The sequence below is a fragment of the Mycteria americana genome, chromosome 8 (genome assembly GCF_035582795.1).
Source record: "Mycteria americana isolate JAX WOST 10 ecotype Jacksonville Zoo and Gardens chromosome 8, USCA_MyAme_1.0, whole genome shotgun sequence".
NCBI lineage: Eukaryota > Metazoa > Chordata > Aves > Ciconiiformes > Ciconiidae > Mycteria > Mycteria americana.
Window position 1 is genome coordinate 12661082 of NC_134372.1, and position 23301 is coordinate 12684382.

The window sequence follows — 23301 nt, forward strand, 5'->3', positions numbered from 1 at the left end:
GTGGCAACAGCTTTTCTCAGCCTGTTATCTGTTTTGGTCTCATCGGGGCACCAGCTTCTCAGCTTAACATGTTCTGTAATTTACGGAGTGGAGTTCAAAAGTTATCTCCTCAGTGTGATGCTAAGGTTGAAAGCATAATTCCTAATGAGGGGAAATTGCTATTTCTTGGGGTCTTGAACTTGACATGGTTGGATAGAGCTTTCTTTTTTGGTAACAGAAAACACTTGGCGCTTGAGATCTGTCTGGTCTAGTGTCCTGACGGTGGCCAAAATTGCTGCTAGGAGAGTGCAGTGGATTACAGGATTTTTGGGAGGAGACAGGGCCAGGACCTCTGAGCACGTGCTCTCCAAAAGGCAGCCAGGCAGGTTAACACTGAAGCTGTGGCAGAGTACGGTAAATTGGAATATCTATATCACTGGAGGTCTTAAAGAACAAGTTTGTTCTTCATCAGCTAGGAATGGCATTGGTAGAGCTGGTCCCACGAGAGGGTAAAGGTGGGCTAGGTAATCCCTGCAGGCTCCTGCCAAAGAGGAGTTCCCAAGAAATGCCTCTTTAAGGGGCTGTTCTTTGGCAGTGCTTTCCTTGGGATGCCATCAAAAACTCTTGACTACTTTGTCCTGCAAAGTGAGAGGGTTTCTAAGTATGAAAACTGAAATAATTTACGAACTGGCTGTTGCTTCACTTTTAGTGATAAAGAGTATGAGCTGTATATTGTCCGGTGGCCATTGTGCTGACTTAGAAAACAGAGATAACTTTCATATGATGGTTCACAGGGACAAGCTACACAATGGAGAGAGTGTTTAAGTGGCCCAACTTTTATCTGACGATCGCGTTGGATTTGCTCTGGAGCACGGTGCCCCGGGGGGCTCTGCGGCTGGCTGGTGAATGGAGCCCTGTGCAGGACGGGCTGGGGACGAGCCTGTGGGGACGTGGGGACACAGCACGGGGTCTTCACGAGAGCCTTGTTGGCAGAGAGGGCTGAAAAATAAAAGTTGAACATCGAGACCATGTGGGCAGGGAGGGAAGGCTCGATGCCAGCAGAGCTTCCCTGCACTCGCATGGAAGAAGGCTTTCAGATAGTTCAGTACGCCAGGCATTTTGGTTGATCTCTCCTGGAAAGGAGATGTCCTCTGAAGAGTATGAGGCAGATCTTCACACTGGCATCTCATTTGTGAGTCTTAAATAGCAATTTCTGGGTGATTTGCCAGCAGCAGAACAGCACTGCTTGTGCTGCCGATGTGATCAAAGGGGGAGGGTGAGAAGGACAGATGCTTCGCAAGTCAGAATTTCAAGGAAATCCGTCTCGGTTAAAGTTTATAAAAACTGATCTCAGCCAACAGACCCTATAGCATGTCTTTAAATACCACAGCCTTGAACAGCAGTCTGTACTGAGTCGTGCCTGGGGATTGCTGTTGTTAGGGGATATTATGAGGGCTAGGAAAAGACAGAGCAAGATACAACCGCGCACACACACACACACAAAAAAAAGACCAAATGCTGTTAAGTGTCCAAAATCAATCTTCTGAGTCTGGGTGTTGTTTCCAAAAACGTCTGAGTGGCTCAGGGCAGACTTAGTCTGATTGCCGTTTGTTTTGCCCATCAGCAGCGGCAGTTGTGCTGCCCTGTGGATGCTGGCCTCGTACGGGCTGGCTTGGCAGCTGCCTCCCTGTGTAGGAAAACTTATCTCTCGCTTCACCTTGTAGGTTCAGAGATCTGGCAACAAGTGCTTTTATGTAAGACCTTTTGTATACATGGAATTGTGCAGGAAGAGAGATTTTTTCTGAAATAAGAATGCCTTCGTCTAAATTAGCTTAGTCTACTGCTTACGTTATCCGCTTTGAAAAGGCATGTGAGCATGCCAAATACCAGTGTCTGCACATAGATACTGGCAATAATGAATCCGCTGTCCATTTGCACCCTGCCTTGTTCCAAAATAACTCTCATGTCTAGACAAAGGATGCAGCTCACCTGCAAGGCTCGGCTATCCCTTCTGTTTGTTTTGCTATTGCATAGTAATTAAGATACTAATTTATTTTAAAGGGTTCCAAGAAATGCCTCTGCAACCCCAATGTTTATGTAAGAGAGAAAGAGAAATTCATAATTTATTGAATTTGTGTGTGTTCTGCTGGGATTATTCATTGGAGGAAGGTACTAAGTGATTTTTTGTATCCTAGTAACCAACTGTGGCTGCTTTTCCATGAATAATCTTTATGGTTTAACTTGACCAGCCAAATCTAGAAGGGAAAACTCAAGTAAATTAAATTTATCAAGGCAAATAATTACAAGGCACAGATAGCTTTTTGCAGGTGAGAGAGAACAATTTTTTTTCTCCCTCGTTTAACTACATAATAATCAGATTGACAGATGCTGTCTGGAGAGTCTGATTTTACTGAGCAGAACAATAGCGGAAGTTTGAGTCGTTACGACCTAAACTTCAAAACTTGATTTGTTTAATATTCATAATTAATGAATTGGTTAAAACAGTCCTTTCCTCCCTCAAACAAGAAATTTGATGGTTTTCAGCACTTCCTAATAGCAGTGCAGATTGTTTCCCTTCGGGGGAATACTGGCACTCCCTTCAGCAGTGCCAGGGTGGGAGCCCGGGGTGGGGGTCCCCTGCGGCTCGGAGTTCAGGCTCGTCTGCTTCACAAAGACACTGTGAGGCTTAGTTAGTAACATGCTTTGCAAAGCCATTTCTCCCTAAAATGCCGGCCCCACATGGAACAGCCGGAGTTTATCACTTAATAGCAGTGTTCGCATTTTGCTCCTTTAAAATTTATTTTGGTTAAAAATTAGCCCCTTTTCAAAATCGCGTTTTGAGGGATCGTGTTTTTTTTTAAATGCCTCTTGCTCTTAGAAATATTAAAAGCTAGTTTTAGAAGCAAAACAAAAATAAAAATTTGCTTCCCAGCTCCCTGAACATGTTTACTATTTCTCCCACCCTCTTCAAGCATTCCGCTGACCATCTCTAAGCAGAGGGCAGAGGTACATTCCTCCCAGAGAGGTCAAAACCGCTTCTCATTTTAAAACAAACTATTTTCAAACCATCTTTTCGTATGCATTCCTATTTAGTAAATGTTTATACACCCGTGCAAAAGACCTGCACTCCTGTAAATACTGAAATCTATGGGCACGCCAGTAGAATCAATCACCAAACCACGTCAAGCAGCCCTTAGTTAGTCGCTCAGATTTTCCTTTGAGATGAGATTAACGGTATAACCTCATGAGACAGTCCCAGGAGGAGGGAGAAGCTTTCCTTGTGTGCCTCTGGATCTTGACCATATTTTCTCCCTCTCTAATTTGCTTCCTACCTCTTGTATCTTGAACACAGCCCTGCATCAAGCAGTCCTTGTTTCCTCCTTTCCGATGGACTAAAGGTGATGGGCAGAAACGTTAGGCAGGTCAGTGCTGAGGACCTTTCTGTGCTTATATTCCTGTATTTTCCCTTTCTGTGCCTATATTCCTGTACTGAGCCAGGGCATCGCTTTGGAGTGGTCGCTGTTGTGCATCTCCAGCCATCATTCATCACCGCAGGCTCATCACCTCGGGTCTCTGCCCTACCGAGTCAATGCTCTCCCAAAGCTCTCCCTGTCTTTTTCGTAATCTTTTTCCCGGGGCTAACAGCGGTGCTGGGAGCGCTAGTTGTGACCTGTCTCTCTCTGTGGCAATGAAAGAGTAGCTGAAGGGAGCGATGCTGCCTTATAGCTCACCACTCTGCTGCCTTAGAGGGGGTGTGCGTTTTGGGACCTGAAATGGTTTTTCTCTGGGGAAGTGACCATTTCCCCAAAGTGGTGTTCAGGCAAGGCATGGTGGGTGGCAAAGGGGGTGTTTGGGGTGTAGACACAGCACTGCCTGGGATCCACGCTGGGGAGCAACCCCAGGACTGTGGTGGTGGGGGATGATTGAGGCAGACATGCCAGCTGAGCTCCATCCTTCTGGTGGCCCCGTGCAAACCCTGCTGCACCGGGGCTTTGCCCGAGGCAAAGTCCAAAAGTTTTTAAGTCCAAAAAAGAGAAGGAAGAAACCTCCCTGTCCAAAATGCCATGGGCCTGCCCTGCTGCCGCAGGACAGGGAGCTGCAGAAAAAATTCCAATTCAGCAGTTAGTGCTGTGAGAAACGAGGCATCAACGTGAGGCAGATGGGAAAGACGGGAGCCATGGGCAGGGCATTTAGGCACAGACCTAGGCCTTGTGCAATACCCAAGGAATACCGTTCCCGTGCCGGGGGAGGCTCCCGGTGCTGCCTCTCTGGCTTGGAGAGGTTCACGGCTTGGCTGGGTCCACTCTAGGGAGGGTCTGCTGGTATTGCCCCACCAGCAGCTCCTCCTTGTTAGGCACCACCTCAAACTAATAAGATGCCATTTTGCAGCATCTTGTGTTCTCTGAGCAAAGGAAGCATTGCAGTCAGAGAGCTTTTATATGCCATTAATACATGACCATGTGGTACTGCTTGTGTGCAGGTGAGGGAGGGCTCCTGGTGGTTTAGCAACGGCATGAAACGGTTCTGCTATTGATCCTACTTGACCAGGGTGGCCTAGAAAAACCTAAAGGGGCACAGGAGGACATGCCGCTGTCTCACCAAGCTCTGCATGCGTAGGAAGCTGAGCTGGAAAGCATCCCCGAATTTGCTGCGGTCAGGCAAGCACCTGCTCTGCCCTGGGGCTGTCGACAGGCAGAAGGTTTGTTGGTCCTATGTCCCAGGGTCTGTCTGAAAAAAGACGCCATGGTGCTTATGAGGGGGCTTTCTCATTGGGAACCAGTCGTTTTAAGCATATCAGCATGCACAAAAGCATGAAAATGGAAAGGGGTAAGGTGAGCTAGATCGGGGCAGGAGTTTGAGCATGGTGTACATCCCAGGGTGATGCTGAGGACAGGCTGTGCCGCTTCCCGGCCCCTTTCCCTCCTAGTATCTGCCATGAGCAGCTCTTGTAAGCAGCAGGTTGGTTTCTCCAGCAAAGGGTGATGAGTTTGTCTTTGGTGGGTGCTCTTGTCTGCTTGTCCATCAGGAAAAGCTCAGACATGTACCAAAGTGCATGCACACCTTGCTGTGGCACATGCAGCACGTCGGTGCTGGAAGTCCTCCATGGACCTGAGCCGACGGAGCTGTGCCAGGATGGACATTGGCCACTGCCGTTCAGATTATTTTCAGCGTTATTTTTAGACATCTTGAGTGCAATTCACTTCAGCTGAAGCCAATTCCTCGATGTGTTGGCACATAAGGGGTTGGGTGGACGGGAGCATGACTGCCCGCGGGGAACGTGCCTTTCTGTGAGATGCAGGGAGGTTTCGTGGAAGCCGAGCCTCTCCCCTCCTTCTGCCTGCAGCAGATCGCTGCAACGAAGGAGTTGCTTAAGAGAAGGCTTTCCTGCAGCTCCTCAAGTGACTGCTCAGATTTGGTATTTCAAGAAGGTTCTCTGTGAGCAGTGGCACGCATAACGCCCAGTGTCTGGTGGATTTGGGACCAGGGGAAAGCCCCTGTGTGGATCCATTTTGATGACTTCAGGCTTTTCATACATTTGGCATCCCTTTTTCAGCATGTTTCCAGCTCAAAAGTCCCTGGGAGATGATGCGAGTGGCACGTGCAGTATGGGAGACACTCAGAGCCATCTATTTCGAAGAAGCGGAGGGACAGCATGTAGCCTGTGTTTTATTGTGGCCAGAACCACCAGAGGCTCTAAGCTGTCAACATGTAATTGTATATTTTTTGTCTGGTAATAAAATTTTGTTCTAGCAAAAAAAAGAAGAAAAAAAGAAAGAACCAAAAGAACCACCCAAAGAGAAACAAATTCTTTCTCTCCACAGTTTTTCCTATGTGATTTATAGGTGCGTTTTTCCAAGTAAATCCAAACAAGGCCAGTGAGTGACTCTGAATTAAAGTTTGATTCGGTTAATTGAAACAAGATCCATCTGGGTGGAAATGGGAGGTTTTAGACAGCTATTTATATTGTTTCATGTGGGATTTCTAAAATTTCCAATTCCGTAGTTACTAAGGAGTGTGCTGTTTGACCGTAGAGTGGGGTTTTATAGGTCTAAATGATCTATGAAGCATACAAAAAAATGTAAGACAGCAATAAAAATAACAACAGCTTGCAGCTCCGCAGTAGACTCTTTTGAAGGCATTGACCAAGTGTGCTCTGCTGAACAACGGTCCAAGCTCCACCTTAAAAGGTGGGAGAACGTGTGGAAGCCCAGTACTTTGTATTGCCTGGAGCTGCCCTGGCAGGCAGGCGTCCAGGGGCGATCGCTGCTGAGGTTGCAGGGCTGTTTGTTTGCTGTATAATTCACACATTCGCCCCATCTCTTGGGAGCGATTCCTTCCGCCGGGGGAGGGAGCAAAAAAAGGCTTTGGCCTTTTTCTGGCCAAAACCAGCTGGCAATCTTCAACAATGCAAGGAGTTGTCTCTCATCTCCAGATTTCTTCGGTTCACCTGCCCTTATCATCTCTTGGCTGTGGTTCCACAAAGGGAGAGTAAAGGGAGAAAAATGTTGATGTTGACTTAGGTGTGCTGGGATCAGATCCCACTGGTGTTAAGAAGATTGACATGGAGGCTTAAAAATAAACCTCTCTTGCTCAAATCCTTTTTGTGTTGAAATAATTGAAGACATTTGAGATGAAGAAAGGGGCTGAGGTCATGGTGTGTCCAGTAATGGTATGACTGCATTTTCTTTTGTTTGGACAGTTTAATGTCTTGAAGTGGCTCTTGTTTCCTCTTATTAATTCCTGTAAATATCATGGAAAAGGATCTCACAGCTCAGCTGTGCAGCAGCCAAATGTTGCACAACCACCTGCCTCTCAGACTGGCTTTATAGCTTAGCAGAAAACTATGCATTTAAAAAAATTTCAATCAAGGAAAAAAGGATGCATCTTTTTTAGTGGACCGTTTTCGTCTGTTTCTGGACCAGTAAAGAACTCTCCTCTTCTTTTTTTTTCTTTCTTTTTTTTTTTCTTTTGAAGATTTTTGGCTTTGTTTCTGAAGATGTACTGTATTTAGAAAAAGCTATAGCCTATTTGTCAGAACATTAACTAAAACAGCCAACAAATTATGTGATACAAGTGTACAGGTTAGACTGTACATGAGTGAAGTCACCAGCCCTTGAGATCACTTGGAATGAGAGTTTGGCCAGCGTTAACTTTATTTAAAATCTCCCTGCTGGGAGAGTGTTGGCCTTGGGCACCAGCCCACCCAGCGCAGGCTGGACTCAGCCCCTGTGCAGTTACCTATAACGCGTTAGAGCTCCCACCGCCACAAACCCCTTTGTGCTTTGCGATGGCTCCAGGGCAACTAGCCTGGCAGAGTGGAAGAGCTGTGCTTTTCCCCCCCGATTTAATGATAACCAGTTATTCCCATCCCTTTGCCCTGTTTTGGATTCTTTACATATTGTTTCGGAAAAGCTTAGTGGAATCGCAGCCTTTGTATATATAAAATATAGGATGATTGAAGACCTGGCCACTTCTTTATTTAGCTTCCTCAGCCATGCGTTCCTCCCAAAGCATTTTCCCCTCTCGCTGCCAGATCACTGTTTAAACTGTGTGTAAATATAAAAGGAACTGTGGACAACGTTTAAAAATGCTGCACCATGTTGGGAGCAGGGCTTGCTGGAAAGAACATATTCCTAGAGGCCTTTTTTCTCCTTTTCCTGTGGTTTTGCGGCTCCCTTAGGACAGATCAAAAGCCTTGTATGGGTGCCACCGTTAAGTCTAATGGCTTTCTGGTTATCCATCCCTGTTTGAACCGAAATAGCTCCACCGTTTTTTCTTTTAAACTGAATTCCTTCCTGTCCTCTGAGTATAGAGAAGTTGTAATTAGGAGAAAAAAAAAAGAGATCCTTAGAACCACTATGAAGAGAGGAGATAAAGACGAAAGCGGCTTCTGTAACAAATTTGAGGCAAAGAAAAATAGGAGGTTTGTTCCTTTTATCATAAGGTTTTCTTGGAAAAAGTTGAAGGTGGAAATGAATGGCCAGGCTCTCCTTTCTGTAGCATCGCTCTGAGTGCTGCTCTCGCCCTTCATCTGCTGTTTTTCTTCCTCTGTAGCCCTGTTGCTGGACAATTCCCGTGCTTACGGGAAAGTTTATTGTGTTTTTACTGAGCGTGGACGACACGCTCAGCTCGTAACTCTTCTCGGCTCGAGCATCGCGCGCCCCACCTGAGTCGCCCGCGGCACAGCTCAGCTGTAGCGTGGTACAGCACGGCACACCCGCAGACCCGGGGAGGGCTCTGACAGCACGTCTTATGTACTGGCCTTTCTCCAAACGTGCTTTTCGGAGGTGGGAAGGGCATGACTAGAAATTGTATACAGTCTGAATTCAGAGGGATGAAGACAACGTAAACACTAGCTTTTAGGGTGTTTTCAGAGAACAGTGCATCGAAAGCCAGGCTAAATTACCACTATTACTTTTCAAATCTTTTTTTCTCCCTGTTTCACAAGCTGCCCTCCTGGTGCAGTGCCATGACGCTGCCTGTCTGTAGGGGATGGGTGGGTTTCCTGCATCAGGGAGACAACAAAATTCTTTCCCTCTTTCTGTTCCTGTCTGTGCTGGAAGCGACACATTGACGGCTGATGGGAAAGATGTGCCAAGCTCCAGCACTCTTTCCATAAGCCCCCTATTGAAACCATGGGATGGAATAAAATTGCTGCTCTGAGGATATTAAAAAGGAATGCATGTCATTCTCCAATTTCATTAAAAGCCATTAACATTGGAATGACATGGTCACTATTTATAAATCCCCAGTGCAGATGACTTGGTACAGCTGGTCAGAAGAAAAGAGGTTCAACGGAAACAGGGACGCTATTTGCATTAATGGTCGTTACGTGCTCCTCTGGCGGCAAGGGGAGAGGGTGAAGGCATGGACCGTTTCAATGTCAGTCGTTACGCCAGTCACATGTTCTTGTAACTCTTCAACACATCACAGTCATGACTGGAAAAGGAAAACACCGGTTCAGAATGATGCTTTTCAAACATAAAGCATTGCTCTGAAAAACAGTTCTGAGCTGTTTAAACTGTCTGTAGCGGAAAAGTTGTCTTGGAAGTGAAGAATTAATGAATGGAGAGGAATCGGGGGCAAGAAGACAAACCCAGATTCATTTCTTAATCTCTGAAAAATACTCTAACTAGCATCTTTTCTGTGCAGTGTGATTTATTAGGAACGTATGATGGGTCCCCCACAGTCACAGCAACGGGGTCCCTCCCTGCCTCAAAGCAAGAACCACGTGGTGGCCTCAAGCCTCGAGGGACCAGCAGCACTCACTAATACAGCAGGTTTTTTGGGTCTCTTGGGTTGCTCTTAGGCTGTGTCTGCAGTCTCTGCTGCAGCAGTGAATGCTGCTGGCCTGGAGCAGGGAGGAAGGGGAAGGGATCTCCGAGACAGACCCCAGTGGCACAATGTCCTATAAAATTAAGAATATCTCTGTGTCTGTCTTGATGCCATGAAAATCCATATTTGAGCCATGTTGTAGACCACTGAAACCACTGAAGACAAAGCCCTTCTCTAGTGACTGTAGGAGCAGTCATTAGAGAAAAAGACGCCCTGACACACATGCCGTGGGACTGGCCTCGAGTCAGGCTGCGGAAAAAGGGAATGCACAAGGAAAATGGTGCTTGACATAACAGCAAAACCACTCTTGAAATGGGATCCTTGGATGTTGGCCTTCTAAGCTGGGTTTAACTTGCAGTGCACAATGCACTTTGTTTAACAAAATTGATGCATCAGAAGGTGGGAGCGGGCTTCAGACCTGCCCAAAGTAAGAGCCATTGAAAAAAAAAAATAGTTTAGCATTGTAAATCCATGGAAATGTGACCCCATTTCTGTATGAATTTAGTAAATCAAAGCAGAACCCAGCTGCCCCAGAGAACATGAGGTTTTTCGTCCACATCTCTGCTCCTCTCCTCCCATCTTTGGGTCTCCAGCTGAGTTCATTCCTCCAGACCAGTCTTCCCAGCCTGAGGTGTTACATCTTTTAGTGCTCTTTGCTTTATGGTGCACTTCATTGTCTGTTTCTAGAAAACAACAAAAATAGTAAATCACAAAAATACATATTTTAATCACTGACTGACAAGCTGAGCATTTAGATTTGGAAAATATTTAGTCTCCCAACCTAGCAGTCCTCAGAAACCATTTGTGGAGTTGCTTAAACAGATGTCAGCTGCTTACTTCTCATTGCTTTTGATCACCTCCCAAAACTGCTATGGACTCTTGAGTTTAGGACTAGGAAATAAAGTGAGCTGAGCAGCCCTCTGCTGTCCCCAAGTTAAACTTAACTTTCTAAAGAAGGTAACAATTTTGCAAAAACATAATACATCAAGTAAGAGGCATAGGTTTGCTCTCCTGGTGTGTGAAATCATACACGTTGCATATGCAGCATATTAGTGAGAACATAGTCCAAAAATTCCCGGTAAGAGCTATAGTAAGAGTAGCTGACTGATTATTTTTGACAAGAAGTTTTTATCTTTAGCCAGTAGCCAAAAGTTTCATCTAGTTTTGCATCCTATATTTTATGATTTTCAAATCCCTGACATCTTTCAAAGCTCTTTGGCTCGTGAGCATGGCCTTCTGACTGACACGAGCCAGTGGACTTGGGTGTCGAGGCCATATAACGGATTACAACAAGCTGTGCCATTTCCAAGGCTCCTCATCTATCATGCAGCTGCTTTCACTGCTCACACCGAAAGACTTAAGCAGGGATTATGGCATGAACCCTGCCTTTTCTCCATCCCTCTCCTGCTCGCTCTCGCTCTGTCTCTCATTAACCAAGTCTAAGAATTTGTTACTAGAGTTGCAGACTCATTGACCCAGATTCGCTAATAATACGGGGGAGAGGAGATCTTTTTCCGTGCTTAATCGCTGGCTTCTGTGTATTCTTAGTGCTATTTATATGCAGGAGAACTAAAAACCTGTAATAAAGATGGGGCCAACTTGGCAGCAAAATTCATGCATGCACACAGTGAGAGGCACAACAGGGAGAGATGGGGGAATAGGGAGACGGAGGTGAGCATAGGTGGACTTACCTATACTTGCAGACCCAGCAGCAGATTTTTTGATAGTAGACCCTGCTTCTACAGCCCGATCCACAAGACCATATTGGTTTAGCTCAGGGCTCCCCACTTCGCTCCGAAAATGCCACACCATCGAAGTCATGCACTGGCCTTCTTTGTGTCAAGTTTGATTTCCTTTATCACCAAAAAGCAAAGTCAAGCAGAAGGTGTGGAAGTGGTTTGGGAGAGTATTCCTGCCTGATCTGGGAGAGCGCTGGCTCTCCCCAGTCTGTGGGGCTCTGTGATCACTTCTAGGTTGTGGAAGATTTGCTGTTGGCACTTTTCATCCTTGGAGCAGGCCTTCTGTCATGGTTTATTTTCTGCTTTGAGGCAGCTGGTGGATCTTGGAGATTCAGCTGCACTTGCCGTCTTTTGGCTCTGATGCTGGTGTCATGATGTGATGTTCGGTTAACCAGGAGAGCTAAGCCCTGGCGTTGGCTTTCCTGTCAAGGAAACCGTTTTTTTAAATGATGTGGTTGAACTGCGGTTGAGCTCCCCACTGCAAGGAAAGGGCTTCATTTGAAAGGAGCAAGGATGCAGGAGCTCGTTCCCTGAGGACAGGGTGGGAGACAGGGGATGGAGCAGCCTCGAAAATACTGCAAGGTCCTGCTGGAATTGCCTGTGTTTGCTGGTTTGAGAAAAAGGTTCAGAACAAAAGGATTTTGCCTAATGCTGTTGGCAAATATCTCTGCTTTCATGGAGGAATGCCTAGAAGACCAGAATAAATGTGTCATTAGCCTCTGCCTAGGAAACAATGGATTTTAGCTTTTTTTAAAAAAAAATCCCCCATAAAATGTTTGGTTTCAAGCGTTAGCCACAGAAGCAAGAGGGTTTTCTCGCTTGAAAATCCTCATGGAGAGAGGCACAACTTGATTTTGCAAATTAAAGTCAATCCCTGTTCTCTGCCAGGGATTTTTCTGGACAGTTTTGCAATGAAAAATGTTATATGTCCATTACATACTTGCATCGAGAGTTACCTCAGTGCCACAACACACCTTCTTTTAATGAAAAAATTATGTTCGACTTTCCTCCTCCCCTCCTTCCCAAATTAGTCTCTTCAAAAATGTCACATTTCCTGCAATTCACTACAGGCTCTTCAGTCTCCCCTTAATGCCTCAATTTCTGTATCACTCTATTGCAAGTGAACCATCCGGGGTTTTTTAACTCCCTGGAAATTTGTCTCAGGTTAGAGGACCGGGCAGGGAGAACTTTACATCAAAGCGGGGCTCTGGACTGGTCATGTAAACCACAGGAATTTAAATGGGGGATATTTATTAATTGTCGAGCTTTCCAGTGTTTGAGCCAGCAGGACGTTTGGAAATGAGGCCAATTTTTTGTAGCAGCCTTATAGTGGATTTGGTAGCCTAACTTTACAAAATCACACTGGTGAGTGTGGAATAGGCGACAGTGCTTCCCGCAGAGCTCCCCGACACATCTTCTGTATTTAAAAGAAAGTAAATGTCTAGGCAGTGCACTAAATTTATATGTGAACAGATTTTTATCTCTTGTTCTCAGAAGATAAGATCGCGTCGGAGCAGAATCCTGTTTCATGTTACTGTTAAGGTTTGTTATCTGCAGTAGCAGCCTAGCCTGCTTCTTCCAGCCTCCGGCAAGGCTCCAGCCCGCGCGCCCACGGGCAGCTGCATCCTCTCCAGCAGTAAAGATGCACTGGTACGAGCACAGCAAGGACCCTGCTTTTACTGGACTGCACTGTGATTGACTTTCAGTCCGTGAGGGCTGTTTCTACAAGCTTGCGATCATGCAGTAAACTTGACCACGTTGTCCCCACCTGTTGGGATTCTCCTGCTTCAAAGCAAAAGCCACCTGCGCCCTCTCTCCAGATGCTTTGTTTAATGTTCAACAGGGTTGTTGCAGGAGCAGCGACCTAACTATCTACTGTAATAGGAAAATGTTCTAATGTTACTGATAAAGCAGCGGCCGTAAAGATAAGAGGCAGGCCTGTTAGGTGGATGCCCTTTTGCCTGTGCAGTGGGTGTTAATGGACAGATTTCAGGCTGCACGCTGCTACCTTTCAGCCTCTTCTCTGAACAAGGCGGGGAGACCACGCTCCAGCTGCATGCTGATGAGTTGTCTTCTCCTGTGAGCTGTTCACCCACCGGATAGTGGTCCCAGTGATTTCTGCTCCTTTGACATCCTTGCTTTCTCCAGTATGCATCCCTGTTTGGCACCTGGCTGCCCCAAATTTGCTTGCCTCGTGATCCTGTGCATCTTTTGTCATGGATTTACTTGGAAGGGGTCCTCAGGAAAGAGATGTGGGAGCCAGGGAATGTCTTTTGATGCAGTGATTGTAGAGTTAATACAGACTGTGAATTTACCCGTGGTGCATAGGGAAGGCAATGCCCTCCTCCTCCTCCTCCAACTGTCAGGCTGCCCTCGTCGTAGCTCTCTGCTGTAGCTCTGGTCTCCTTGAACATTATTCTCTTCTCCCTCATTTTAGGGCTCTCTGTGGTATTATTCCTGCCTGCCTTGTCAGGGCAAGCGAAGACAGGATCAATCTGGCTTAAGGTCAACTCCCCAGCTAAGCAGCCTCCTCCGTCCCGTGCCCCGGAGAGCAGCAGCCTTGGAGAGAGCTCTTGTTCTGAATTTTGTCTGCTGCTGTCAGTGGGATTACAGTGCCACAGCAAAACCGATGCTGTGAACAAATGGGTGAAAAAAATGTTTATTTTTAGAACTGGAACCATGATAAATATGTGGAATTTGTCCAGGGTCTGCCTGCTGTACCTTTTTGAAATGCAAAGTGCATGTTTGTTAAAATACCTCTCCAAAGGTCAGCATAACCTAAGAAATAAATGTGCTGGCCTTTCGGAAAGGAGATGAAGTTTCAGATGTGCTATAGCTACTTGCAGTGGAGAGCATGGGTCCCCATAACCCAAATCTATTTCAGTGCAGCCCATGTGGATGGAAGTGCTGCCTTCCAGCCAGGGTTTCTTTTGCAGGTTTTAGTGAGGAGCCCTACACCATTCTTAATCCTTCAGTTCAGCTTTTTCTTCCATTTTCCTGGCTTACTTCATATTTGCTGAAGCCCCGCTCGTGCGTTTGAGGGACTCATGCTGTGACCATCATGTTTGCAGTTGGTGAGGGTAGGGACGAAAAATGGAAAACTCCAGAATGACAAGAAGCAAAATGCTGGATGGGACTCAGAACATCACCCGGGGGACCCAGTGGGTTCGTGTCCCGTTTGATGATCTGGCCAGCCTGCTGCCATGCTTACAGGGCTCAGGGGTTGAAGTATTTGAGAATCTTACATTTTGTAATCCTTTTACCTTCCTGCGTGGTGGAGGAATACTATTACTCTCTGTTAGGTAGGGAAGTGAGGCATAAAGAGAAATTACTTGCTCAAAGCATTGTAGGAGTCTCATAGCTGAAAAAAAGAGTTGGGGTAGCTCTTAGCTGCCTTTCACGGCATCAGGCACCCTTGGGTAGGGTGGCATTTCTGCCACGAGCTTGGCTGTCGTTATCCCACTGATGGGCTTTTGGGTGGGAAAGCCCGGACAGGCGAGGGGAGGGTTTGGAGAAACAGCAGAGGGACTGAAATGTGATCCAAACTATGGAAGCTGAGCCGCAAATTAGGGCACCTGAAAGGCACAAACATCCTGTTGAGGTTGCCTGGTCCCCTTCAGTACATAATGAGTAAAGCACATGCCCAAGCTCAGCTTCAGGCGTGTTTCAGTGGGAAAGCTCTGCCCCCCCGCCTTGGTTTATGTCAGCCGTTATTCCTGGTGGCAACTGGCAGGTGTTCATGCGAGGGGAGAACAGCATTATAAATAAATTATCCATTCATTTCCTTCTGGGGACTTTCCTATTGTTTAGCCACAATATGCTTTCCTGTTTTTAAAAAAACAAAACAAAAAAAAGCCAAACCCTGGCCCCAAGTTCCTCTCTGGCGGGGTGGACTCAAAGCTGCGTTTGAAGTGGGTGCCCGTGTCATCGCTCTTCCGTCCGTCGCGCTGCTGTCACTGTCACTCCCTCCTCGGTCCTCCGCGCTTTCCGAAAGCAGCGTGAGAAGTACCTGCCCGGGAGCCGTGCCGGAGGGCATCACCTCCTGCCACGCTCTGTCTTTATGTGAGTCTTTTCTCTGGCAGGTTGCTGTGGGAGGAAGGCTGGTGCTGCACAGGGGGTGGAAAGCAGGGGATTCTTGTGATAGCAGAGAGGACAGGGGAGCAAAAGCTCTCTTCCCTCCTTCCTCCTCCTGGCCAACACAGGGACGTTGAGGTCAGGGCACACTTGCTTTCACAGGGCAGTTCTTTTTAACCATTTTAGAAAAAAATGCAGCTCAATGGATGACAAAATGAGGATTTCTCTACACGGGGAGACTGTTGCCCAGCAAGGCAGGGTGTGATGTAAAAGAGCAGCACTGAGCCCACCGCGTCCCGCAGGCTCCCTCGGACGGGGGGGTCCCATCACAGCTGAAGGGCGCAAAGGCTCTGTGAATCCAGATGAAAAATGGGGAGCTGGTGTGGGAAAGCGTGGCTGGGAGAGGATTCACCCCTCATTGCTCGGGGTCACTTGCAACTTGGGTCCGGTTACGTGCTGGCTGGGTTCATACCACCATGCCTCTCTCTGCTAAGGAAACCCCAAACCATATTTCCTCTGCAGCAGCAGCATTTGTCGGGAACATTTGCAGGCAGACACATGGAGCAGCACCCACATGAGCTGCGGGTGGGTCTATGCTGAGAGCAGCCATCTTCTGCGTTTGAGCTCTTCAGGGGGCAAGAAATGAGATTGCTCCTGGGAATACCCAAGAGAAATACCCATACGTCTTCCGAGCATGGCCAAGGCTGACCCGCAGACCCAGGGACCCCCCTCCTGCACTGGGAGAGCCCGGGGGAAGCCTGGCCTGCGGCACTGCTGCGAGGGAGGTGCTGTGCTGGGCAGGGGAACCGCCCCGAGGGGACTGAACACCCGGTGGGGCTTCTCCCCTCCCCGTCTCGCCCAGGACTCTGCCTTCGTGGCCCTGGCATGGAAATGGCAAACCCCCCACTGGCGTAAGAGCAAGGATGTATTTATTTACATTAGTGTACAACAGGATTAACCATTACCTTGTGCTATGCAGCGATTGTCACGTGCAGTACGAATGAAGAGATACAAAAGACCTTTTATTTAGCCATTGCGTTTGCCTGTCATAATTTAGGATTGCCCTTTTTGTCTTGATGCAAACAGAAGCTTTTTGCCTTTGTAGCTGTGATTCCTGTTGCAGATGCCTGATTTCAAGGGCTAATCCTGTGTTCAGATCTTGCCTGCGACCCCTCTTCTCTTGCATTCGCAAAGGTAGCGGTTGCTTAGAGCCTCTACTAGGTCAGACATGAGTGCAAGTCCCAGCCTCTCGCTGCCCTACCAGGTATGGTTTTGCTTGCAAAAATGGTGTCACAACTGCAGCTCTTCTGCCAGCTTTCACAGCTGAGCTCCCGGCATCTTCTGGTGTTTCTTCCCAAGAGAGGAAAGCGTCAGAAAATCCTCCCCTTGTCACGAAGCGAAGCCAGGGGTTACACACAGGGAGGAAGCAGCTTGAAGGAAGGGCCAGGCAGGCAGCTTCTAAAGCTTCAAACGTGGCAAAATATTTCAAAATAAATGTGTGCATGTGATGCAGTTTTATATTTAACAGGATGACTTTGAGCACCCAGGATGCCTTCCATTTTTGCTTTAAAAATCTACAAAGCCAGGTGCAAAGAGGGGGAGAGGTGGGGTGGGTGGGAAATGGGGAGATCAAAGTGCCTGTAACACCGTGGTGGTGGTGGTGGTGGTGGTGGCCATGGGAGCCCTCGTCCCGGAGCAAGACCCACTGTGTTCAGGGATATGCAAAAGAGATTGTCTCTGCCTCAGGGAACTCGTAGCTAAGGCTTAAGATTAAAAGTTGGACTTTTTTAATTTCTGCTTCACGCTTGTGTGAACTTCACTTTAGGCCTCAAATCTGCTTTTCTTTAAATTGGTCTCGAAATTGCTATTGACTTTAAATGCTGCAAGATCTCACCCATAAATTCTCCTTCTCCCATCTGTAATACAAGGATGGCAGGATTTCTGTGCCATCTGTGGTGCTGTGAAGCTGAAAACAATCATCATTTATAAAGTGCTTTGAGCTCAAATGGGAGGTTCTGTGTAAAGGCGAGGCTTTGCGGGATGAAATGTTCCTTAATGTGCTAGTTGCATCTGATATCTGAACCAGGGGCTGGGTTGAAAGTTTTGGAAGAACAGTCTGGTGATGCAGAGGTAGTGCTCCAGCTGCTAAATGTCTTGGTTTATTTGTGGTGTTCAGAATCTCCTGTTCGTTGTTACAAAATTGAGGGACAGAGAAGCCAGTGGCTGTATGTCGCACAAAAATTGGTATCCTACATCCGTGTTCATCTTGGGCACCTCTGATCCTAACAGCCACAGTTCTCAGAGATGATGTGACTCGGGCCACCAGCTGATGATTTAACAGCACATGCATTGCAAATAGGAAACTCGGAGCCACAGTCACAAGTGTTAGGCCTTTCCAAGTGCAATAGGATGCATCTGATGGGAACAAAAGGATGTTAATTTTCGTCCAGCTCTGCAGGGCGTAGAAGGGAAGCTGCCTAACCTTTGCCCCAAGAGCCACATTTGCCTTATATTTGCATAAAGCTAAGGGCCAAATTGATATAACAAAGAGCAGGTTGTGGCCGAGCACAGCATTTTAAGATTAAATAGCACATTCCCAGCGAGTAGTGCAAAGCATGTGTGGCAAGCCAGTTGCAGTTGCCCAGGCTGAGCTAACACATGGCTCAGGTCAAGCACTTCTGACAGAGCTGCTGGTTTCTCCTTTTGCAGACACAAGCCACCAGACCCGCTCTGTCTCCAGCCGCCCCTATTACAGTTTGCCCAACAGCAGCCATGAGAGACGCTCGGTCCTCGCTATCACGGAGCCGCCGCGTTTCCACTCCCAAGCCAAAGGCAAGAACGTGCGTCTGGACGCTCACTCCCGCAAAGCCACGCGGAGGAACAGTTTCTGCAACGGGGTCACCTTCACCAACCGGCCCATCCACCTCTACGAGAAAGTCAGGCTGAAGCTGGTGGCTGTGCACCACGGCTGGAGTGGGGCCCTACGCTTCGGCTTCACCATTCACGACCCATCGCAGATGAGCTCTGACGAGATACCAAAGTATGCCTGTCCAGACCTAGTGACCCGACCCGGGTACTGGGCCAAAGCTTTGCCAGAGAGGTTTGCTGTGAGAGACAATATCTTGGCCTTCTGGGTTGACCGTCATGGGAGAGTCTTCTACAGTATTAACGACGAGGAGCCAATATTGTTTCACTGTGGTATTAAAGTTTCTGGTCCTCTCTGGGCACTCATAGACGTCTATGGAATTACCCATGAAGTGCAAATACTAGGTAAGTGTGTATTTTGGCCCATGGCTTGCTCTCCTGGTTGCTCTTTCCACAAAGGCAGGATCATGGAGAAAAGATGCATGATATATCTGGTTGATCATTTCTATGGGACACTTAAGAAAACTAATTTAGTGTTGGTTTTTTTGTACTTCAAATTAACCATTTTTCTTTTGCCAGCAGTGGGTATCCAGAAAGCAATATATTTCAGAGATGTCAGCAATGGAAAGTCCTAAGGCTGTGCATTATAGCAGCCATGTGAAGGGCTAGGTGGAAATCTTTACGTGTAACTTTACCCAGCTTTTTCTGAGCTAGATGTGCTGCTATGGCATGGAAAAACATGGTGCAAGGTCCCAGAGGCTGCAGAGACAAAGGCGACCAGCTCTGGCTTCCCCTCTTCTTTCCCAGCTACCAGTTACTGCCAGTCCACTGGAAAACGACGACCCATTCCTCAAGAGTTTCCTGGCACCCTTCCCCAGCCCCTCTCTCAGCACTTGGCTTTGGTCCCCACCTAGACTAGCAGTTTAACAAGCTGTGTTTGCAGATGTAACCCCACTTATCCTTCCCTTATACATGGGCATCACTGTATGCCTGCAACGCACCAGCTGCAGCACAGGATGCACCCCGCCAGTGAAGAGTGATGAGAAAACGTAGGGTGAGCTCCTGTGTGCTTCGGGATCCTTGCCACTGCGTGCCACATCTCCCCTCCCCCCTAAGTAGATCGCTGCATTCAGGTGGTGCCTGGCTGATTTACAAGCATCACCCTTGGGGAGGGCTGCAAGAGGGGATGAATTTGTTCCCATTAGCAAACTGAGCCGACTGCCATGGAATGACTTTCCTTTCATGACTTTTACGGCATTGAAATTTCAAATGAATTCAGTGTTAGATGGAGTGTTTTGAACTGGTCTACACCACAGGGAATCTTTTTAAAATACAAGAGTGTTGCCCTTTCCCGGAGGCTCCTAGGAGCTGATTTAGTTTTAACAGCCAAGCTAAGCTGCACCTGCTCAAGGGGATGGTGCCTCCATCCTCACACTGAACAGACACCAGCAATAAGCTGTGAAATGGTTAGTCCAGTGGGCAGGCAGCTCCATCACATATTCTTCTGAATGTTACCAATTATTTTACAGCCGAGAAGGCTACACATAAACAACGCTTTGCCCTGCCTGTTCTGCCTCAAATGTGTAATTAAACCTTACCAGTAGCTTATCCTGTAATTGCAGTTGCAACGCACTCCAGCCTCTGGTGCTCATCACAGAGGTGAAGGAGCGTTTGCTGTATTGGCCAGTGCAGCTGCTTCACCAGAGCAGTCCTTCTTCCTCATTAGATTATAGTTAGAAAAATAAAATGCAGCTTATTTCTGCCCCCACCCCCCAGTCCTGCCCACGGCATCCAAGTGTGCAGAGTGAAGGACTCGGCCTGAGGGCATCTGTACTCTGATTTTTTTTTTTTGGATCAAAGTACAAAGCCCCACAAACTGCCCCAGGAATCAGGTTGATGCTCAGCCATCTGGGGCACCAGGGGACCCAGCCTCCTTGCTATAGATATGGTGGGGTCAAAGCGGACATGTTTGTCTCTCTGTCACTTCCTCCCAAAATTTTGCAAGTCAAGAAAGCTGTGAAATATAGCCCAAATACAGATGCACAAAATGCATCTTTCAGCATCATGAAGCTTGGTTGTGTCTTACTCCTCTGTGGGAGCATTTCTTGCCAGATGCCCTGTGCTTGCTAGAAGCAGCTGGTCCAGCCATCAAACTACACCGGTGACCTCTCCTGCATGGGCTTCTGAGAGAAGACAGCCTCTGCTTTGCAGCTGCCGGATGGCTTTGGGTGTTTTTCCTTCTTCGGTAGAAGCCTGGTGATTTTCTCCTCCAAGGAGCAGGCAGTGTTGGTGCTGGGATGCTTCTCCCCTCTTCATCTTTGGGAAGACCAGGAGTCTGCTTCATTCATGCACGCTCTTAACTTCCATGTGCTTCGACTTTGCTCAGCTGGTTAATGCCTTACCTTTGGAATGAAGTGTCCAAGCTGCTCCGGGCAGTGCTGGAGGTAGAAGGAAGGGCACTCCCGAACCTCCCCGCACCTTTAAATCCCTCCCCTGCCTGGCATGGCCGAGGTGAAAATCTGGGAAATGAATTAAGAGTCAGCATCCTGGCTTTCCATTTGCTCTGAAAGAGGGAAATAACTCTCTAACTGTAAAAATTTTCTTTGTAACACCTGCAGAAAGTAGCTTTTGTGATAAGCTCTCAATTAAAAATCTCTGCAGTGGTGTGAACACCTCTGAGATACCAGGCTTGAAGTCTTCTTGTAAAATGACCTCTCTTGGACACACCTGTGCCTAGACACCTCACAGCTGTAAAGCAATTACAAGGAGCATGAAAGGAAAATGTATTCATGCTTGTGCTCCTTTGTCCATCACTGTGTTGCAGATTTGGCTTGCACAAGACCTTTGGACAACAAGATATTGAGACGTTTCCTTCTTCTACAGAGCAACCTCAAAGCTATTAGACCCCTCTACTGAGAAAGCTGTAGGACCACACTGGTTCACAGCTTTTCCCAGTTCACCAGTGCAAGGAGCTCCCAGATTACATGGGTACTTCATAACACTTGTTTTTCCTCAGCTAGTGCCAAGATGCAGCCATTTCTCTGCCTGCTCCACATGAGACCCTCCACTGCTAGCCTTTCATTACTGGTTGACCTCTGGCTAATTTTTCCATTGTTCCTGCATTCAGAGGAACGGAATTCAGATAATCTGTAGGCTGAAATAATAACAATTGTAACCGTAAAAGTAGCAATTGTATCTTGACTCTAATGTCCCTTATCACTGGGTTTATCTCACAGATAGCATGTTTGCAGAGACCATGACCACTGCCCGTCTCAGCACTGCCCGTCTCAGCACTTGCCTTCCGCAGAGCAACCATGATTCAGCCAACTTCAATAACAACGAACTGGAGAATAACCAAGTGGTGGCCAAAATTGCAAACCTAAACCTAAGTCGGGTTCCAGGACTTGCGACAGACAACCACATCATCCCCTGTTGCCCAAACCGACGGCAGCGTGCCCAGGGGGTCCCAGCCTTCCTGGACACAGACCTGCGATTCCACCCCACCCGTGGACCTGACATCACCTTTTCTCAGGACCGGATGGTTGCATGCACCAACTGGCAAGAAAGCAATAGGACTTTGGTGTTTTCTGACCGGCCTTTGCACATTGGTGAAAGCCTCTTTGTGGAAGTAGGACATCTTGGGCTACCATACTATGGGGCCCTTTCATTTGGCATCACTTCTTGTGATCCGAGTACTTTACGGACAAATGAGCTCCCAGCAGATCCGGACTTTCTTTTGGACCGCAAGGAGTACTGGGTGGTTTACCGAGCGTTCCCGGTCCTTAACAACGGCGACATTCTCAGTTTCATGGTCTTGCCGAATGGAGAGGTGCACCACGGGGTGAATGGAGCCAGCCGAGGAATGCTAATGTGCGTGGACACCTCACAGTCTCTCTGGGTGTTTTTTACAATCCACGGTGTAATCAACCAGCTCAAAATACTGGGTAAGTGCAGCCAAAAGAAGTTATAATGGGGAGCACCTGGCTGGTGATGTTTCCTGGGCCATAAGGGGAGCTACAGGTTTGCATTCGCAGTGTTGCCTTTAGCAGGTGGTCACCGATGTGAGGAAGCAGCTCCTGATCTCACCTTGTGTTTGCAAACAAGAGTGAGCGAGGCATGGTAGCTGTCACATAGATGTATGCAGCCTCTATAACTCCCCCAGAAAAGGATGAGACTTGAGAGAGAAAATAAGCAGCAGGTAGGGAGGCAGGGATAGCTGTGGTGGGGACAGCTGTTTTTCAGAGGATTTGTTTTTAAAAGGGATTCTTTATAAACTCACTATTCCAGCCAACAGGTATTAAACTCCTGCCTTGGTAAGGGCAATGATTTTTGTGAGCACAGCTCTGGTTTAAGCACGTGTGTTGCTGATGGACAGTAATTGCTCCCCAAGTGCTGCCACAGCTCAGGTATCAGATGTCACTTTTGATCTATTGCTGGTGACCAGTTACAGTGCTTCTCCTTTCCTCTTGTTAAGGATTCTGTCAGAAAAGCAGATGTTGATTACTCTGTAGAGTGGGTTTTTCTCATTTAAAGCAATGCCCTTTCCCAGCTGCCCCTGATCTGACAGTAAGACAGTGATAGCTTGAGGCCACTGCTGCTGGAGAGATCGGGACCGCGGGGAAGTGACTTTACACCCCAAATGGTGGCTGTCAGATAACCGGGTGCTCGCCTTGCTGAAGCACTGAACAGAAATTGTACAATGGCATAGCGAGGTCCAGGCCCTGGAGGTCACATCCAAAATCATTCACGTTACTCAGGGGCAGCACTGAACTCAGCAGCTGGACTTTCTCCTAAAGCACCCTGCGCACGTGGGGTGGGCGCGACTCTCTGGGCTGAGGGGCATTTAGCTGGGGTTTGGGTGTCCATCGGCTCCGCGGCAGGCTCAGCTCTCTCCTGTGTTTGCAGGCACTGTGCAGTCCAGCCCAGTGACCGTCTCTCCCTCAGGATCCCCCGGCGGCTCGCAGTATGACAGCGACTCGGACATGGCCTTCAGCGTGAACAGGTCGTCGTCTGCTTCAGAGTCATCGCTTGGTAAGGAGAGCCCAGCCCTTGGCACCCGGCGGTGCCAGCTACACCGAGACAGGAATCCAGGCTGATAGACAATGCTGGGGCTACGCAAGACAGCAGGGCAAGGTTAAGGGGGAGACGCTACATCTCCTGCAAGGCCAACAGAAATAATTGGAAGAAAACACAAAGCAGTGGGAAGATTTTCATGGCCTGAAGAAGGGCTGCATGTTGCTTCCCACTTTGTCAGTCTGTCTAATGAAAGTGGTCTCTGCGGGGCTGCCCTTGCTGCAGCAGCAGTGCT

The 23301-nt window shown here is 47.7% G+C and overlaps 1 protein-coding gene across 2 annotated transcripts in view; it reads left to right on the forward strand.

The window, feature by feature from the left end:
- Positions 1 to 23301, forward strand: part of NEURL1B (neuralized E3 ubiquitin protein ligase 1B) — a 144912-nt gene that overhangs the window by 117040 nt on the left and 4571 nt on the right. The window contains exons 2-4 of one of the 2 annotated variants that reach the window (XM_075509748.1): positions 17845 to 18398; positions 21230 to 21937; positions 22899 to 23024. In XM_075509748.1, coding sequence (XP_075365863.1) covers positions 17845 to 18398; positions 21230 to 21937; positions 22899 to 23024 — 1388 coding nt within the window. Of the gene's footprint in view, positions 1 to 17837; positions 18399 to 21229; positions 21938 to 22898; positions 23025 to 23301 lie in introns of both variants that reach the window. The other variant, XM_075509749.1, reaches the window with a different exon arrangement.